At 45.7% G+C, this 17,435-nt stretch overlaps 1 protein-coding gene across 2 annotated transcripts in view; it reads left to right on the plus strand.

The window, feature by feature from the left end:
- The first annotated feature begins 1,026 nt into the window (after positions 1-1,026).
- The window catches only part of LOC144158993 (uncharacterized), a 48,431-nt gene continuing 32,022 nt past the window's right edge, over positions 1,027-17,435 (plus strand). The window contains exons 1-2 of one of the 2 annotated variants that reach the window (XM_077690216.1): positions 1,027-4,227; positions 15,690-15,878. In XM_077690216.1, coding sequence (XP_077546342.1) covers positions 3,981-4,227; positions 15,690-15,878 — 436 coding nt within the window. In that variant the 5' untranslated portion in view covers positions 1,027-3,980. The remainder of the gene's footprint in view (positions 4,228-15,689; positions 15,879-17,435) is intronic. The other variant, XM_077690215.1, reaches the window with a different exon arrangement.

A 17,435-nucleotide genomic window follows, 5' to 3' on the forward strand; every position in this document is an offset into this window, starting at 1 on the left:
CAAAGGAAGGCTTGGGGCTTACTCTTGTGGAAGGTCAATGGTATCATCTTGGCAAGAGCGCCTGTGTGTGGAGATTGTGGCACACATTAAAGGTCTTCTGGTGGTCAAAATTAACCGAGTCCTCCACTGCAGTGTGCTTAGTAGCCGATGCTACTAAGCACACTCAATCAATCATCTCCGCAAAGTTCAAAAGGTTGACAACTTCTGTGTCTCTCCCTTTCCTTCTCCAATAACTTGGTGTTTGGGACAATATTGCCACTTTTTCGCAGTGTCTAAAAGCTCTTTGTGGCTGCTTTGTGTCAGCTAAGAGCTAATGGACAGTTATGACTTCAGACAGGATTCATTCTCTAAATTTGAGGTAGATGGGGCCATGCACTTTCAGAGCAGGACGAGAGCATTTGTTGCATCAAGGTGTCGGTCAAGAATATTGTTGTACTTTACAAATTAAATGCATGAAGTCACATATGCCTGTCGATGTTTAAACCAACGCAAGTGAAAACTAAAGATAGCAGGAACCTGACGAGCGTCAAAAGTGTCAGACATCGAGTCCAGAGTAATGTTTTCTCAATGCCTTGAACCGAGTGCACAATATCTTTACACTAACGCCAGCTGCCACAAGTTATCAAGCAAGACTCATCGCGTCTGCTTGCCACAAAATTTTCTATAACGTAACAGTTAGATGCAGGTAATGAGGAAAATTTGAGAAGTTATCTGTGCATAGAAATGGCCCATGGGAAGTAACCGTACCGTCTCTTCATTGACAGCAATTTACAGTTATTTTGTTTCATGCTGTTTACTGTTATTTGGAAGTTGCGTTTTTTTTTGCATGTGCTGTAAAACTAGCACTTATGCTGGGCATTTTTGTTCTTTGTGTGGTTAGTAATTGTAATTTGTGTGCATTAGTAAAATACTGATCAAGCGCCCCCACCCATGCAAACTCCCCCACTCTCATAATCTGAGTATTTCGAGTTTTTGCACACTACCGAACAAGCCCCCCCCCCTCCTCCCCCATTGATGGCCCAAACCAGTGAAATCAAAACCGCCCAAGAATGCCTTTGCCTGCACTCTTGTCTAAACCAGAATCCAATCCAAGAACACAGGGTAGTCAATGATTCTGCACACACTCGCCATTTTGTGTATTGTCACCTGACATAGCCGAATGTGCTTTTGAATTTGTGACAACGGTGGTTTGTGACGCATTCGTAACGAAAGCCAGAGGACACAGGAAGATTTCTGAGAGGCACCAAAGCCCTTTTGCTCTGCCGTGAACGCCCTCCGAACACGGCACGAGTACACCTTGTTCATCATTTCAAAAATGGACCAGACAATGGCAAAAATGGATTCTCTGTCTAACAGAACCAACAGCGCAGTTGACGGGAACACCGTATGAATTGCAAACACTGGTTGCGCCAAGAGATGCTTCACAGTCTTCTTCATCTTTACTAAAAATTCGTTTCTCTCCAAGGAACTGCATTATTCTTTTCTTTTTCGGTGGGGAGGGGGGTAAAGTTGTGGTTAACATTTCATTCCACCGTTTTGAAATATGGGGCAGTTCCGAACAAGGGCCCCCTCCCCAAAATTCCCTGAACTATCGGCACTTCGAGGGGGGCTGCTTGCTCGGTATTTTACGGTAGTTCTGCCTTTTATTTTCATATCTACAGTAAAACCTCGTTGCAAGAGACACCTGGTTATAAGAGACATTTGAATGAAAGCGGTTTGGTTGGTTTTGCTTTGTTCCCCTTGTTAGCAACATTGCATACGAGAGACCTTGGTTACAAGAGACTCGTTTCTTGGTTCCCTTGAGTGTCTCTTGTAACGAGGTTTGACTAAAACACCAGTTTTATGGTAGGGGGCATTATATATTAATGTGTTCGGAGAGCCTTATGTTGAACTGAACATGCTGCATTCATTCCAGATCAATGCTGCTATCTTCAAAGCAAGCATGGTTGAACTTTTCCTGCAAGAAACTGGGGAAGGGTCACCTGCTGTGTACTCTGTGGTTTGCTTGAACCTGTGAAGCATTGAAGACTTTCAGCTGTTATCGTGAAAAGCATATATTCATGTTTTGGTGTCAGTTTTTTTACTGGCTTACTGTTACCATTTTGCGACGTCTTACCTTTTATTTAATAAGTGCTGGTCATAAAATGTTTCAACAAAAATTATGTAAGAATAGTAGTGTAAAACTGTTTTCTTAGCAGTTCTAAAAAATACTTAATACAAAACATGAAGGAATGTCATCTTACAGTGAGTAAGTGAACATGGCTTTTGTGTAAAATGTGTTTTTCAAAGTCAACGGGCACTTTAAAAGCATGGCAATTGCTTAGGTTATTAACATTGCATTTCACACTATTGCATGCATGGAAACTTTGTGGCACCTATTTGTGAGTTGCTATTGGTGTTAACCCTTAATTAAAAATGGTGTTTTAGCAGCAACTGAGTGCTTTTTGTATGAATCTAAAGGAATTTTTGTTGTGTGTGCAGTGGGTAGAGTTCTGTTTTGTAGAGTACCATATTTTTCTGTGTATAAGTCGCAGCTTTTTCTAAAATTTTCGTTGATGCGTCTTATCTACCGGTGCGAATTATGTATGGAATTAATTTGGTACGTGGCAGCTGCACGTGGTCCGTGCTTGAAACGGTGCCTGTGCATTGCGTGATGTCAGCACATGTTAAAAGACACGGCTCTATGGTCTAAATGAATGAATTATCTGTTAGCAAGTCGGAGGAAGAAGGCTTCGATGGTTTTGCCTAAATGCCGTCTAAGTACATGCCATCTGTGTGTATCAATAAACCATTTTTGAGAAGTTAATTATGTCTAGACTTTGGACGGTATATGCACATGTCTAGCACTGCTTACCGGGGGATACATTCAAAGGCGGCAGTCGCCGCAACCATGTACTTTCGCTTTACTCTTTAATAAACTGATCCTTTATGGGTTTACCTGATTAACAAGTGTGTTTTGTACACACTTATACACCGGTGCGACTTATATACATTTTGTTTTTGGAAAAACTGCCGTTTTGAGGGTGGTGTGACTTATAGACCGAAAAATACGGTATCTGCCTTGAGCTGAAAATCTTTATTGTGCAGCCTTTACCAAATTGAACTGTAACAGAAAAAACGGGAGACTGTTTAGCGGACTTCTACCCTTGCAAAAAATGCCTTCCCTTTTAAATTTTATTGAACACAGGTTTCTTGTTGAGCCGGCTTTTACTGTCTTCCTGCTGCTTGTAGCACAGAACACTGTCTTCTATTTATTTAGTCTAATTGTTTCACAACTACCCCAGCTGTTCTGTTTCGAAGTTTATGAAGTAAACGGCTAAAATGATGTTGATTCTGCATGTTTGATTTAGTTCCCAAAGTAGAGGATGTGCCTTACTGCATTAATTGAACAGTGTTACGAACGGACAATGTAGTAAAGAATAACACCACACGTGGACATTGTTTGATCCTCTTTACTTTGTCCCATCTTAGCACTGCAATTCATGCAATGTAGCAACTAATCCAGCTACAGACCCTCCTAATGTGACTCATGCTGTGCATGTGTAACAACTGTTACATGTTCCTGTGTTTTTTTAAAGGAAACAAAGCGTGAAGTGTGTGCTGGAATAACAGTAATGTCATTCTCTTAAGGTCAATCAACTTTTAGCGATGTGATGTACAGCTGGGCCCCTTGCTAGTCATAAGCAAAAGTTTGCAGACCAGGAGAGTAACAATATTTGACAATTTTTCTCTCACATGACAACCTGGCACCAAACTTGCGTGTCTGCTGAATAACTTTAAGCAACCAACTGTTCACATGTGCACAACAAATCTCGTGAAATTTCAATCCTGTGGTTCATGAGTTTTCTCTCATGGCTACGTGCTACTTGTGTGAGAACGATGCAAAAAAGGGCTTGTTTTGGATGTTTTTTATTTGCTAGCCCTGCTTGTTAACTGTCCTTATTGCTTCGGAATATTGACAGTTCTGTAAGTTTAGTAAAATGGGGAGCACAGTGGAAGCTTGTAGTTATAAATTGCTATTTTGTTCCAACTCAAGTGTCCTACTACACGATTCACATGCAGTTATGGTAAAGGTGGAAGGTGAAGAGGCCGGAGCAGAAGTAGCTGAAGTCGTCGAGCTGAGCAGTCTGACGGCCACCACTCGACATCCTTCTGGAGTTGACACGACACCTCTACATTTCAGCTCACTCATTGAAACATTTGACGATTACTTCAAAGAAAACTCAGGTAAGTTCCCTTTTACTGCAAAGCAGAATATGTCTAACAGTATATGTCTAAGTTTTTATTTCGGTGTCATCAATTTACTCGGCACCGCTCCGGGGCTCCTCCTCACCACCGCCGTCACAATTTCACAACTATTTTCCCCCTCGCCTCCACCCATGCCCCTTTGGCAAGTTGCGCAGTCAGCAGTCAGATTATTGCGAAAAACAAACAGAAGCACGGATGGGCGTAAAAAACGCACTGACGATTGCAATTTGTGCTCAGCACGAGCTGCAGTCTTCTCGGTCAAGGTGCATTTCTGCTGCGTCTCAGGAAGTGTTCAGTGAACATGCGGCGTGATCAGCGAACGTACGGCGGTGTGCACTGCTGTGCTGCTGCCTCGCAGTGCGCCACTGCTGTCGCCGGCCAGCATGTTGCAAATCGTGTTTGAACCTCCTGCGCTAATGTCATGTGGTTCAGACTAGCCCTGCACAAGGGAGCAGTGAGCATGTTGTTGCATATCGTGTTTGAACCTCCCGCCCAAACGTCATGTGGTTTGGATAGCGGAGAATGGAACAGCGTCTGGGGAAAGTGTCAGGGGGAGGGTGCTCCTTGGGGGCGACGCATAAAACGGCTGAGGGAAAGGCAGTGAGAGAGATGACACCGTAGCCGCACGTGTCAGACTCCATTTCACCCTTCGCTAGACGCTCCTCTCCGTTTTCTTTCTTTTGTCGCTGCTGCGTTCACTCACTCAGTTACGCGGACATAAACACGCCGCTCCCGCGAAGCCCAGGTTACGGCTGCGAAAGGGCTGCCCCCTAAAACGACCGAAACCCGCCATCGCCATTTCCACTCAAATTCACTTCGCCAAGTAGTTGTGAATCCCTCCGGGTAGAAGAGAAAATTCCCCAGTTGGAACGCTGGTTTGAGCCCATATTTATTTTCCATCTTGGAAGGCCTTCTGAGCGACATTTTCGCCAGTCTTTCACGCCTAAGTGTGCGCCATTACCAATCACTGGTTTATGCGTGCCCGGTTCGTGGGTATAAAAGGGGGGCGTGCACGCACAGCTAGGCTTCATGCCGCTACCGATGAAATGCCGGTTGTGGTATTTAGATGTCAAAATTACATGGCTCAATGCAGTTAGCTGGCTGTCCTCAATTGAGTGGTTCGGGTGTGGGTTACACAGACATCTTACACATACTGTAAGATGCATACGAGGGGGTAGGAAAACAAACAGCAGCATGTTTATGTGCGAGAATAGAGCTCACGGGCTTCCAGGTTTTAAATCGTTATGGGACGGATGCATGCCGTTTGTGTGGAGGAAGAAGAGCAAGAGTCAAAGTGTTGGCCCGAACACAAGCGCGAATGGGTGCAAAAACAATGAAATGCTTCTGGCACTGCCGTTACCGCCTCAAGTTCAGCTTGTGGAGTAGCGGCGAATCCATACCGGATGAACAGCAAATTGCCCGCTCGGAACGCCGGTGTGAGCCAATATCACTTCTTCAGAGGGCTTTCGGGGGAAATTTTCAACGGCGTCTGTCACTTCTAAGCATGCACTCATGACTTGTTGCCGGTTTATGTGTGCGCAGGTTTGTAGTGGGGGAAAGGAGGGGAAGCGTGCACGCACAGCTATAGGTTTTATGCTCGTAGTGATGGATGGCATGTCCATTGTGCTGGTGCGAGATTTAAACGCGTATGTCAAGCGGCCCAATGTTACCAGTCCAGAGTCCTTAGTGGTCGAGCAGATTGGGTTTGTGTGTTAGGCTATGTTCAGATTACTGACGCAAAACCTGTATCGTGATCTATGGACTAAAAAAATGCCATATCAGGCAGTTAGGTTGGCTTAGACGTGAAATGAAGTCATTCTTTAAAGTTATTGCAACAGTTGTGGCAACAATCTGAACCCGGCCTTCCACAAACAGTAAGATGCTTACGACGCGGGAGGGACACAGGCAGTTCCATGTTTATCTGCAAGAACAAAGCTTGGATCCGTCAGAAGTTCATTCAGTTAATTGGCTAGGAAATATGCTCCATCACAAAATACGATGAACGGGTTTTGTTTCGTGCACTCCGTGGACTGCGTCCAGCTTTGCAGGTCATTCTTCTTCACAGATTGGAAGGGCACTAATTTTTTAAAGTAAAGCTTTCTTTGTACCTGCTACCGACTTACTGAGCTCTGCTGTTGTCTTGCTCACACACGCTGAGTTTCTTCAACCCCACCAGGTGGTGCTTGCCTATGCACATCTTTCCGCATTGCAGCTGGCATTTTGCTAGTATCTCAAACATGCTGGCCAGGTATGCAGAAGGAGTGCATAACATGTGGAGGTTCCCAGTGTTGTGGACACCCAGGCTTACAACAAGCACGATATGGAACACAAGCATCTTCAGTACGCAGTAAAACATGGTACAGGCTGTAAATCTATGCTGGTTCAAAGACGTGAAGCAAGGTGTCAACCTGTGGCGGCCGTAAAAGACGACGAGCGTTGTAAGCACTATGCCCAGAAGTGATTAGTGGAACAATAACACGTGGCGGCAGTGGGAGATGAGCAATATGAGGAACACTACAACCACAAGCAGCAAACGGAACAAGAATGCACAGCAGCCGTGAAGCATAAGCAGCGTGGTTTCAAAGCTTTCTTTACGTTGATTCCCACCCAAGTGTGGGATTCGCCTTTTTTCTTTTATGTAGGCACCTTGCTAATGTCTGCATCATTTTATTTCATTTATCAGCAAAAAGCTAGCTGCATGGTGCTTGAAAATGAACGGCCCTGACACTTGGTGATAAGATCTAAATACTGAAGAAGGGGTAAAAAAACATGCAGCTACTGCTAGCTCTCACTGCAGTCACTGCTTCCGTTTCCGCCAATAACGGATGGAAGTGTATTTCCCTGCTCTGGCATGGCTTGATGTAGTCATGGCAGTCACATTTTTGTCACACTTTTGTCATCCTTGGCCCTATCAGCTTTCTGAAGTTTATATTGCGCATGTAGCGCACAGCTGGCAAGGTAGTGCAGAATGGCCTTGGAGCACACAAGATGTGCCGGTATTCTTGGAATTCGGGATTAAGTGAGTTGCTCGCAAATTGCGCATGACGCAATTTAAAGTAAGTGTTTGCAGATTACATGGGTACGCAAGTTGCATGGTAAATATGGTAGTTTTTTATAAGTTCTCAACGAGCATGTCATGCCTAAGGCCAGAAACGTCAAAATGGGTGCCGACGCCCTGCACACTTTCGGGTGCTACGGTTTGTGACGTCACAATATTTGTGCACAGCGAGGGCTCGTTGGAGAAGCATCTAGAAAGGTGGTTTTTCCTAAAATAAACAGTTCCAAAGTGGTTTTAGCAAATGAAATAAATGTAAATTAATGTTTTTCGTGAGCTGACGTAATTTTAAAAAACGCAGGCAACAGATTTTGAACACCGTGAGACAGGCTGCTTCCCCTCATGCTTGTCAGGCATCATGCTTTCAGTTTTGTTTTGGAAAAGCATTGGTGCACAATTAGCGAAATCAGTAACCTACCACGGTAAAGGACTGAGCTTCTGCGAGCAATATCTTTGGCAAGAAGTGGCAAAAGGAACAAGATGCACTGCAGGTGTTTAAGCGACCTGTCTGAGCTTCTAATCTGTTCTCCGCACACGGATGTTGCTATTGGTAAGGCGTTCCTGCTCCCGGTTCAAACCTTATCGCCCGTGAATGGTTAGGGTACTTACTGCAGGGGGTTATCTGACTGATCCGAACTTGTCTCTTCCGTTTGCTGCAAGCCGCTGTTGGTAAACAATTCATAAATCGTGTGTGCATAGCTCTACCCATGTTAGAGTGAACTAGAATAGTTCACTGTACCCTTGTTATTTTTGGGCCATCCGGAGCTTTGGCCACGAAGAGAACTCGAGATGGCTGTGGGAAGCGAGTGTGTATTTCCTGCCAGGTTGGCGCGTTGTGTAAAAGAGATAATGAGATGGACGTGATCGCCAGATGAGCTGAGATGAAAGCTGCTGTTTGAGCGACACCTAGCCGGGCAGCCGCTCTTGCGCGATATTTGAAACGGTGCTTGTCGCTGCTTTCGTCGTGGTGTGCGTATAGTCTGGGCGTTCGGTGTAGGCGGGCACAACGTTTGCTGGAGCCGTAAAAAGCATTTTCTGTTTGGTTCGTGACAGACAATAAAAGTGAAAGCCAGCCTGCTCTGTTAAAGTAACGTCGGCATCGGCCATGGCTTGCGGATGTGAAAGCTACTGCGGCCAGCATGAGAGCGCCTAGACCGCACCAGTGTCTCGCTTCTAGTTTGTGACGCAATGGATACGTCACGAGAAAAATGAAAGAGAGCAGGTGAAAGAAATGCCAGCTTTGTTTTCTTATTTCTCAGAAAATAATGCATCGTTGCTTGTTGAACAAAAGCCGAAAGAGCTCCGAAACGTATGATTGTTCGTTAAAATGCAATTTCATTCAGCCTTTAGTGTTCCCTTAATTATACGACACTCCCGTCAATGACGTTTTCACACTGTTTCGGGGAAACATACAATTGAGGGTCCACTGTAATTTGTCTTGATTTGCACACATAAAATTAAACCCTTACTAGGTGGGGTTTGTCTAAGCATCTCTATTCAGGCATTAATAAAAAAATGGAGCTTCATAAAGTACAATACTGGCTTGAGGGAAAAGATTGTTTAGAATACTACAGCAGAAAAATAGAAGCAAAATTAACAGACTGCGGCACGATAAAGAAAAAGAGAAGTCAAGCGCAGACCAACACGATGGAAGACACGTGCATGGACGAAGGAATTATGCAACGACATTATGCACCACACTAAGAAAATTCAAATGTCTGATCAAGCACCGGCGGGAGACAATCGCTTCATCTCTGGGAAGCCCGGCGCAGCTTACTCTTGAGACGGAGAAAGCAAAGACATAACACGAAGTTCAGCTTAAGAATCGCCAAACTAAACATGGAAGTGGTCCATGTGCGGCAGACCTTAGCCGCCAGAATTGGCTAAAAGTGTGACAGCTTCAACAGATGACTCACCACTCCTAAGACATGGAACATTCTTAGATGCCTTATAGACCCCACCAAGAGCAGGGGAGAAACTAAAGACGACGTGCACTATCGTACACCAATTCCCAGGCTCTGAAAAAGACCATGTGTACCCTGAAGAGCAAATATTTCCCGGTCACCTGTCTAGGATCCTGCACCGACATACACTGGATCTCCGAACTCCACTCTTGATCAGCCAATAACGGCTGAGGTGAAAGCGGCCCTGGCTAAGATCCGGCGAAACACTTCACTGGGTATGGACAAAATAACCAACAAGGCACTGGCAAACCCAGATGATGCTTCCATCGTTGCCCTGACCTCTTAAATGAATGAGTGCTGGACAGCCAGCATCCTCCTGACTGCATGGAAGGAGGAAGAGGTGAGATTTCTCCCAAAACCAGGCAAGACGCCGTGCGTCGATAACCTCCACTCGATCTCCCTCACCTCCTGCCTCGGGAAGGTTATGGAGCACGTTGTTCTAGACAGGCTGCAAAGATATTTAGAACTGAACAAAGGCCAGATACGGTGTTCGGGCTTCATCTACAACTTTCAACACAAGACATCCTACTACAACTGAAAACCGACATCTTCAGATCAGCCAGTAAGACCACACCCAAGGCCATCCTCACACTAGACCTCAAGGGGGCCTTTGACAACATTGCTCATGCCACCATTTTAATGAACCTTGGTCACCTAGGCTGTGGCAAAAAAATGTATAGATGTGTTCGCGACTTTCTTATGACCGTCAAGCTGTCATCAAGGTGGGCAACCTCCGATCCGGCCCCTTGACATGCGGAAGTAGGGGTACACCGCAAGGCACTGTCCTATCTTCACTACTTTTCAATATAGCCCTGATAAACCTGCCAAAATATTTGAACAAAATCCCAGACATCAAACACGACATTTACGCCGATAATATCACTATCTGGGTAAGCAAAGGGTTGGTAAGAACCGTGTAGGACCGCCTCCAACGGGCTGCAGACGAAGTGAATGCCTACCCCCCCCACGAACCCGCTAACCCACGAACCCAAAGTGAAAGGACCCCGCTCACTGTTAATAAAGTTTTGCTCCTCCTCCTCCTCCTCAAAGCCCCAAGTCATGCACTGCGATGGGTGTCTTTATCATGAATATTGGTATTATCCCAATCTGGTGCAGTTTGTTTCTCACCAGTAAAATGACCCAAAGCAGGAGCTGCACCACACCCAGGTTTTCTTTTGCCGCAAAATGCATCTTTTTCACACACGGGCTGTAGGAGGGAAAAGCTGGACAAAAAAAAAGATTAGGTGGACAATCATTCCAATGTTTCGATTCTCAGAATTGGCAGTCAGCACAGCTGTTATGGCTCCACTGCTTGGACTACACCTCTGAGTCTGGTGGATTTTCTTTCCCTTTATACACACCGTTCATACGCGGACGTGTGGGTGCTCCCACACGGATGTTTCTCTCGCCTGCTGCAGGTTGCAGTATGTAGGCAAAGCGTTCGGACTTGTCATGCACTTGTGTAGATAACGATGCACTATCTTGCACAGCTCGTGTGTGCTCTTGCCTTTCTACCCTTTCTCTCCTTTGCAAGAACCAAGCTGGTTTCATGAAAAGACTGCTTTGTCCCAATAACAGTGACACTAATTTTATCACAAACTTCGAGCAAATAATCTAGGTATGAAAGAAAGGATGAAGCAGTGTCGACTCCCTAACCACTTTTTGGCAATCTTTCGGTGTAGTCGCACAATCTTGTTTGTGCACTTAGTGGCTGCTGACTATCGTAAAATTCCGAGCGAGCGCACCCCCCCCCCCCCTCCCCAGCATGTCGGAATTACCGGCAAAGTGGAGGGGGGAGCGCTATCCCGGAATGGCACCGAAATTCAAGATGGCAGCGACAATTGTTTTTACGAAAAAAAAGCGCAGTGCGCGTGGTTTTAAACTTTCATTAGGAAGATGAACTTTATTATGCAAAAGATGTTACTGTTAGTTACTTTGGAAACCATTGAAAAACTTAGCAGCAAAAAGAAGTTTGCAGCATTCTGCTGAAAAAAAACAGGTTCGCAGCACTCTGCTGCGACTGGATCTTCGGGTGCCATGGCTTGATCTTACTGCGGTTCGTCACTTTCAAAACCGTCGAAAGACTCCTCAGAGTCTGTAGCAAAAAAGAGTTCGGCGCACTCGGCTTCCAGTCCGCCCCGGTCTTCTGGCGCCACGGCTCTGACATCTGCCAGCCCGCCGTTCTCGGAGCCGTCGAGTGCGTTTGCAATGCCGCACCCCTTGGAGCACGCCACTGTTTCCTCCGGGACAGCAGCCCACGCCTCGGCAACAAAATCAAGGACCTGCTGCTGCGACGGCTTCTTGAAGTTGCCTTTTGGCGTCCTCTCTTCCTTGCGCATGTATTCCTTCCACAAGCGCCGCAGGGTTGACTTAAACGGCTTGTTCCAGTATACGTCAGCCGGCTGCAGGATGCTTGTGCACCCCGCAGGCATGTAGAGCACGTCGGTATCATGCTGCTAGAAAGCGGTTCTTGCAGCTTCAGTTTTGTGGATGGGTGCCTGGTCCAGTACCAGTAACCGCCGCACATCATCGACGTTTGGGCCCCAAACCCTTGAGAGCCACTCCTGCAGCTTTTCCAAAGTCATCCACCCGTTGTTAGTGGCGGTGTTAGAATGAACTCGGCAGCATCGCGACTCCTCACCCCCATCAAAAAAATAAAATTATTCTCACCTGGTATGCGAAGACACGCAAAAGACGTGGCTGGAATTTTGCCGCTTGGTTCCTTGAAGATCACGAACGCCGGGAGCTTGTGGCCGAAGGCGCGTGCAGCTAGGGCGACCGTGAAGCCTCGCCGGGCACATCCGGTGTTCGCGATGCGAATGGCACTTTCGCCGACCACATTGTTTATCCAGTTGGCGGGGTTGTCAATGCGCACCATCGTCTGATCCATATTGGCGATGTACAGCGTGTAGTCGTTTCGCCATCGCAGGGAGTTCGTGGAAGTCCGGAAGGCACTTACTGCCTCTACATATTCCTCGGGCGTCCTCTGGCTCTGTGGCGCGGCGTATTGCAACGCCGAACCGCTCCTTCCACCTGCTTATGTAGTGGCTGGAAGCTACAAAGTTACCCAACTGCATGCTGTTTGCTATTTCCACAGCCTCTTCAGACAGCAGCCGGTCGCTAACGGCGCGTCCCGCGCTTCTTTCGCGCTCTAAGAACTCGAACAGCGCATCGTCCACGTATTCGCTAAACACCAGGGCGCCGTTGCTTAGCTTCCGTCGAAGTTTTGCTTTTCCAAAGTTTTGCTGCAGGAGATTGTCAAAATTCTTCTCCCATTCCTGTACGCTCTTTCGGTCGAGCTTGAAGTGCGAGAGGTCTGGTGCACGTTTTTCCCGTGCTCTCGGTGCCATCGGATCACCTCGATTTTCTTTGCAACTGTGTACGAATGCATGACCTACCACCGCCAAAACAAAGAAACAATTGGCACATAGCGTTCGGGATGCGAAGTTGAAGTAGGATTGGATTGGGTTCTTAGACTGGATCCGGCAAGCCAGTGTTGCCTGCGCGCGGTGCGTGAGAACTGTGTTGAAGGATGCGTTGGGGAGGAAGGGGGGGGGGGGGGGGGGGGGGCGCTTTTTCGGAACGGCACGGAAATTTGAAATTAGCACTGAAGTGGTGGGGGTGGGGGAGGGGGGGGGGGGCGCTTGCTCGGAATTTTACGGTAGAGCCATCGTCAAGAAACATGACTAGGCATTTCAAGGAGCCTCTAGTTCTGTTTTATTGTATTGTTGCATCCCGATAGACACCGGCATTAGCAGCAAGGTGGTGATGCACCTATTTATGAGGTGTGGCACTCAACAGGAAATGGAGAGGCCAGGCAGCAGAGGTAACTGCGTGGCAGGCCTCAGCGAAGACGGCTGACTTGCTCAGGTGCATGAGTGCAGGATACTGTGGGAAAATGCTGCCATCGTTAGTTCAAAGGGCTGTCTACTGCACATGGCACGTACCCTCAGGAGGTGATGGCATCATGCTGGCATTCCCTGTTGTACATGCCCCATATTACTTATGCGAAAGTATCATTTGAGGGTTAGCACGTAGTTTGCACCGTTTTTTGTGTTCCCTCTATTGTGTCACTTCTCACTCAATTAATATCGCTGCTGACATCGTGTTGGGGAAATTTCAATGTTTTCGGGTGTTTCTTCTATTTCTTTTGTTAAAAAAAACATCTTTCATGCTGGAATAGGGCTGCGTTAACTACCAAAGGCCATTTTTTTTATTGTACATGGTTGTATCTTGTCTTTATAGCCCTTTTAAGCCTAACATTCTTGCTTGTGGTCATGTGACAGTAAGAATTTAGCATTTTGGACAATCCCATGTGAGTGTGGTAATGACAGTGATGGATGCCTGCTTAGCTTCTTGACCAATCCCATGTTCACAATCATGATGACCATGATGGTGATGATCATGATCGCAACCTCCTCTCTTTAAAGAGAAGCGATATTTTGAAGGCAGAAGGCCTGTATCAGTAGATTACCATGCTATGATTAGGAGCATACCACTTGTGGTGGCAGCAGCCATTGTCCAGTGGCACAGAAAATGCCAAAAGCAGAAAAATGAGCATTGCTGTCACATTCACATTTCCAATATGCGATCTGTGGTGTTGCGGATCGCAAGTGGGGAGCGGGATTAGCAGGGCTTTTTTCTTTGGCAGGGAAGGCATTTTGTACAGGTTCTTTCGTTGGAAGGATTGCACAGGTTTCGTTGGCTCGTTGGTACTAGGCCTGAGTTCACTCCAAGCACTAACTCTGCTGAGCAAAGATGGCCAATTTTTAGACATTCATAATGATATGACTAATATGGGAGGCATGTAAGGTTTATTTGTTTTTAAACAAACAAAGCACGATTGGTTGTCGAAGGAAGGCCAGAAGAGCTAGAAAAGGTTCATTCTTTTAGTGAAAAACAGAAAATTATACTGCATTTAAGGTCCTTTTAAACCTGACATTTCTCGCTCTAAACTTACAGCGATGATTTTTTGTGTCCAAGGAAGCTAATGTGTAAAAGGAGACCGCATAAAACCTTTGTAATTTTTAGGCATCATTGAAACAAACTAAACACTGAATTTGGCCACACGCTTGAAAAAGCAATGCTCATTCCATTAAATGCTAGACGGGTGGCGCCCAGCTTTCTTGCCCTCTTCCTGTGGACCCCTTTGCATTGGTGATTGAAAGGCACCTGAAGGAAGGAAGTGAAATTGTGATGCAAAAAGTAAAATAAATCTAATTTTCTTTTATTGCTGTTAAGTGCAACAAAAATCGCGGTGTTTGTCTGTGGCAATGGGGCTCGTCAAAATCCAGGGCCGTCATCTACAACTTGAAGCAGCAAAAATGAACCCATTGCAGAAAATATCTCTATCATTGGCTTGCCTCTACTGTGGCATCACTTACAGGGACTGAAGTGACATCAAGTGACATGAAGCCTTTCTCTGGCCATCTGTGCCCTTACACATCCAGTAACAAAGTTCATATAACAAAGCACACCTGTGCTGATGCAGCAAAAAGGCCGTATAGGTGTGACTTTTGCTTACGAAAGAAGTTGGCAAGACATACTTCCATGCATGCCACTCAGAAATGCAAGTGTGAGATACTGCCAGTGGAAGGGTACCATTCCAATTCCAAGGGTTCAGTTTGGCCCAGCACATGTATTACCACACAGGGGCAAACTGGTTAAATTTCAACATTTGCTCCCTCAGGCATTCGCTGCAGGCACTTGCTTTGAAATCAACATTAGGGAGGCACACGCAGGAGATTGTGTGATCAACTTTGCTCCGCATGAAAAGAAATCAGCTACCTTGATGCTTTTGGGGCACAGTGATTGCCGGATCATAGTGTTGACGTTGTTTTTATTTTTTTGCATTTTTTAGTGTCTGGCGTTAACATATCGGTGGTATTACCTGCCTGTGTATGTATGTATGTTAAAAATGAGCTGAAAGGCAGTATTCATGCAATTATTCTTTGTTGTGTACTGTTGTGTATGTTGCAAGATGAATATTCTCTCCAGCCTAAATTTCCGCTCTGGTTCAAGTACATTTTTTTAGTCAGTTACGCATGCCGGTGGATTCCTTTGTCACACAAAAAAGAAAATGAAGCGTCAAAGTGGGCTTGTAAACAGTGTGCAGCTGTTTGTTTCTGAAGATCCGAACGGATAGCTTCATCGTTTAATAGCTCAGACTGTTGACCAGCAGATGAAAGAGTGGAATTGTCGGGCCATTTTGGATGCAATTCGAAACAATACTGCAACCAAAATTTTGCATCTGGCACAGAAGTTACAGAAGCATAAAAGCGACCCGTGAGGGTAGGCACAATCCGGGGAGGTTTTTTTGTTGTTGTTGTTGTTGTTGCTTTCAAGGTGTGCTGTGTTGTCTGTTTAAACACACTCACTGCCGCATTTTGGCATTTACAAATGTTCTTATTTTGCTCGTACAGTTACAGATACTAGCCATCCGTGGCGCCACATGCGATACAAGTGCATTGCTGCCTCGGATCAATACTCCGGGACGTCTTGTGCGAGTTCAGTTAGTGGAGATCATGAAGCTGGGGAAACGAGCTCTACCAGAAGCCTGCCTGCTTGGCCAGCACCGACTTCAAGTGCAGCAGCGGCTCCCAGGGCAAAAGGTACAGACTACCTTTCTGTCATTTGTGCACCTTAAACTTTAGTCTACCTATCATACAATGCAAGGCACTAGAAACAACACGACACAAACACTTTGCACAACTATAAAGACAACACATTCCACTAATCCCATCATACTTTTTAGGGGACGACCCTATAATCACCCACAAGCGTACTTTTAAGTTTCGTAGCGATGTCAGGTTTTTACACCTCATTAGTTACCATGCATGTTAAAACCCTGGCCCTTTACACCAGTCACCTTCATTGCCTTTTATGTCATTTCACGTATACTGTATTTATTCGAATCTAGGCCGGCCCCGATTCTAAGCCGACCCCCGAAAGTCCGAAGCCACGAAAAAAAAAACTTACGGCGAATGTAGGCCAAACAAAAAGGCGAGGTCAGCGTTCACAAAAAGAAAACACATTTATTGAACATGGAGATGCGGTGCTGGAACTCAATCAGTTTCTCTTCAAAATCACCGTGCAACTTATGGGCGATTGAGGTTCGACGACGAGGCTAAAGCCGAAGCGCTTCATGAATTTCTGTAGCTAGCCCTGACTGGCTTTTTGTGATCTTTGGTAGGCTTTTTTTAAATGCAACAATACATGCCCCATTGGCGTGTGGAGGCATTGTAAAGTGCCAGGCCTGCAGAAATCTACATGACGCACAGTTCTTTTGGGATATACATGAAACCATGAAAAGAAAATGTCAGCATTAGATTTCACTCAATTGTTCATATGCCAACGGTGGTCCTTTCATGCGGTTGTAGTTCAATCAATCCTGTAATTTAATCAGATTAGTACTTTGCATTTTAATACTGCTAAAATTCAAGGTATTAATCTGCACCTGCTGGATTTGTCATGAGGCTAACTGCAAAAGCACTATTGTTAGGAGTCCTGGGCACTGTAAAAGATATCAAATGGTCTAAATTAATTTATCGCCCTCCACAGCAACACACTCACGAGCGAAGTGTAGCTTTGATGACAAGACGGCCAAGTAGAATAACAAAATATATTTTTGTGTCTGCTGCATTTTTAGGCAACAATGCCTTATGTAGTACTCGTGAAGCTTGTCCCTTATGAGCCTCTCTTGCACAGTTTGCTTTGCATGTTTCACTTGCGTGGAAGGGTTACATACATGAGCACATAAAACCTTTCCTTCCCCCTTGTTCTTTCTTTTGTTGAGTCGAACGATAGCGAGGAGTTTTACTTGCAAGGGTTGTGAACATTATTTGGTTGGAGCTTTCAATTAAGTTGTTGTTGCTGCTACAAAGTGAAATTTTGAAAACTGGTTATAGCAAGGCAGCTCGGGCATCAATTTTTTGCCACGAGTTCTGAAGCTTGTTCGAAAAGCAGTGTGCACCCTCTCTCAGCCAGCAGCTGGCTTGATTTTTGAAAAAATAGCAATGTTGGAAAAAGGAAATGACAGCCACGACTTTGACACTTGCCTCTTGACAACTGCAGTGTGCAGTAACTGCGTTTGTTCCCCCTTGGTCTGCAGCTTCAGTGCACTCACTGTGCACAAATTCTTGTGCAGTGCAACATATCTTGCTGAAAAG

The sequence above is a fragment of the Haemaphysalis longicornis genome, unplaced genomic scaffold, assembly GCF_048455015.1.
Source record: "Haemaphysalis longicornis isolate Haplotype H1 unplaced genomic scaffold, Haemaphysalis longicornis Haplotype H1 scaffold_10, whole genome shotgun sequence".
In the NCBI taxonomy this organism is placed as follows: Eukaryota; Metazoa; Arthropoda; class Arachnida; order Ixodida; family Ixodidae; genus Haemaphysalis; species Haemaphysalis longicornis.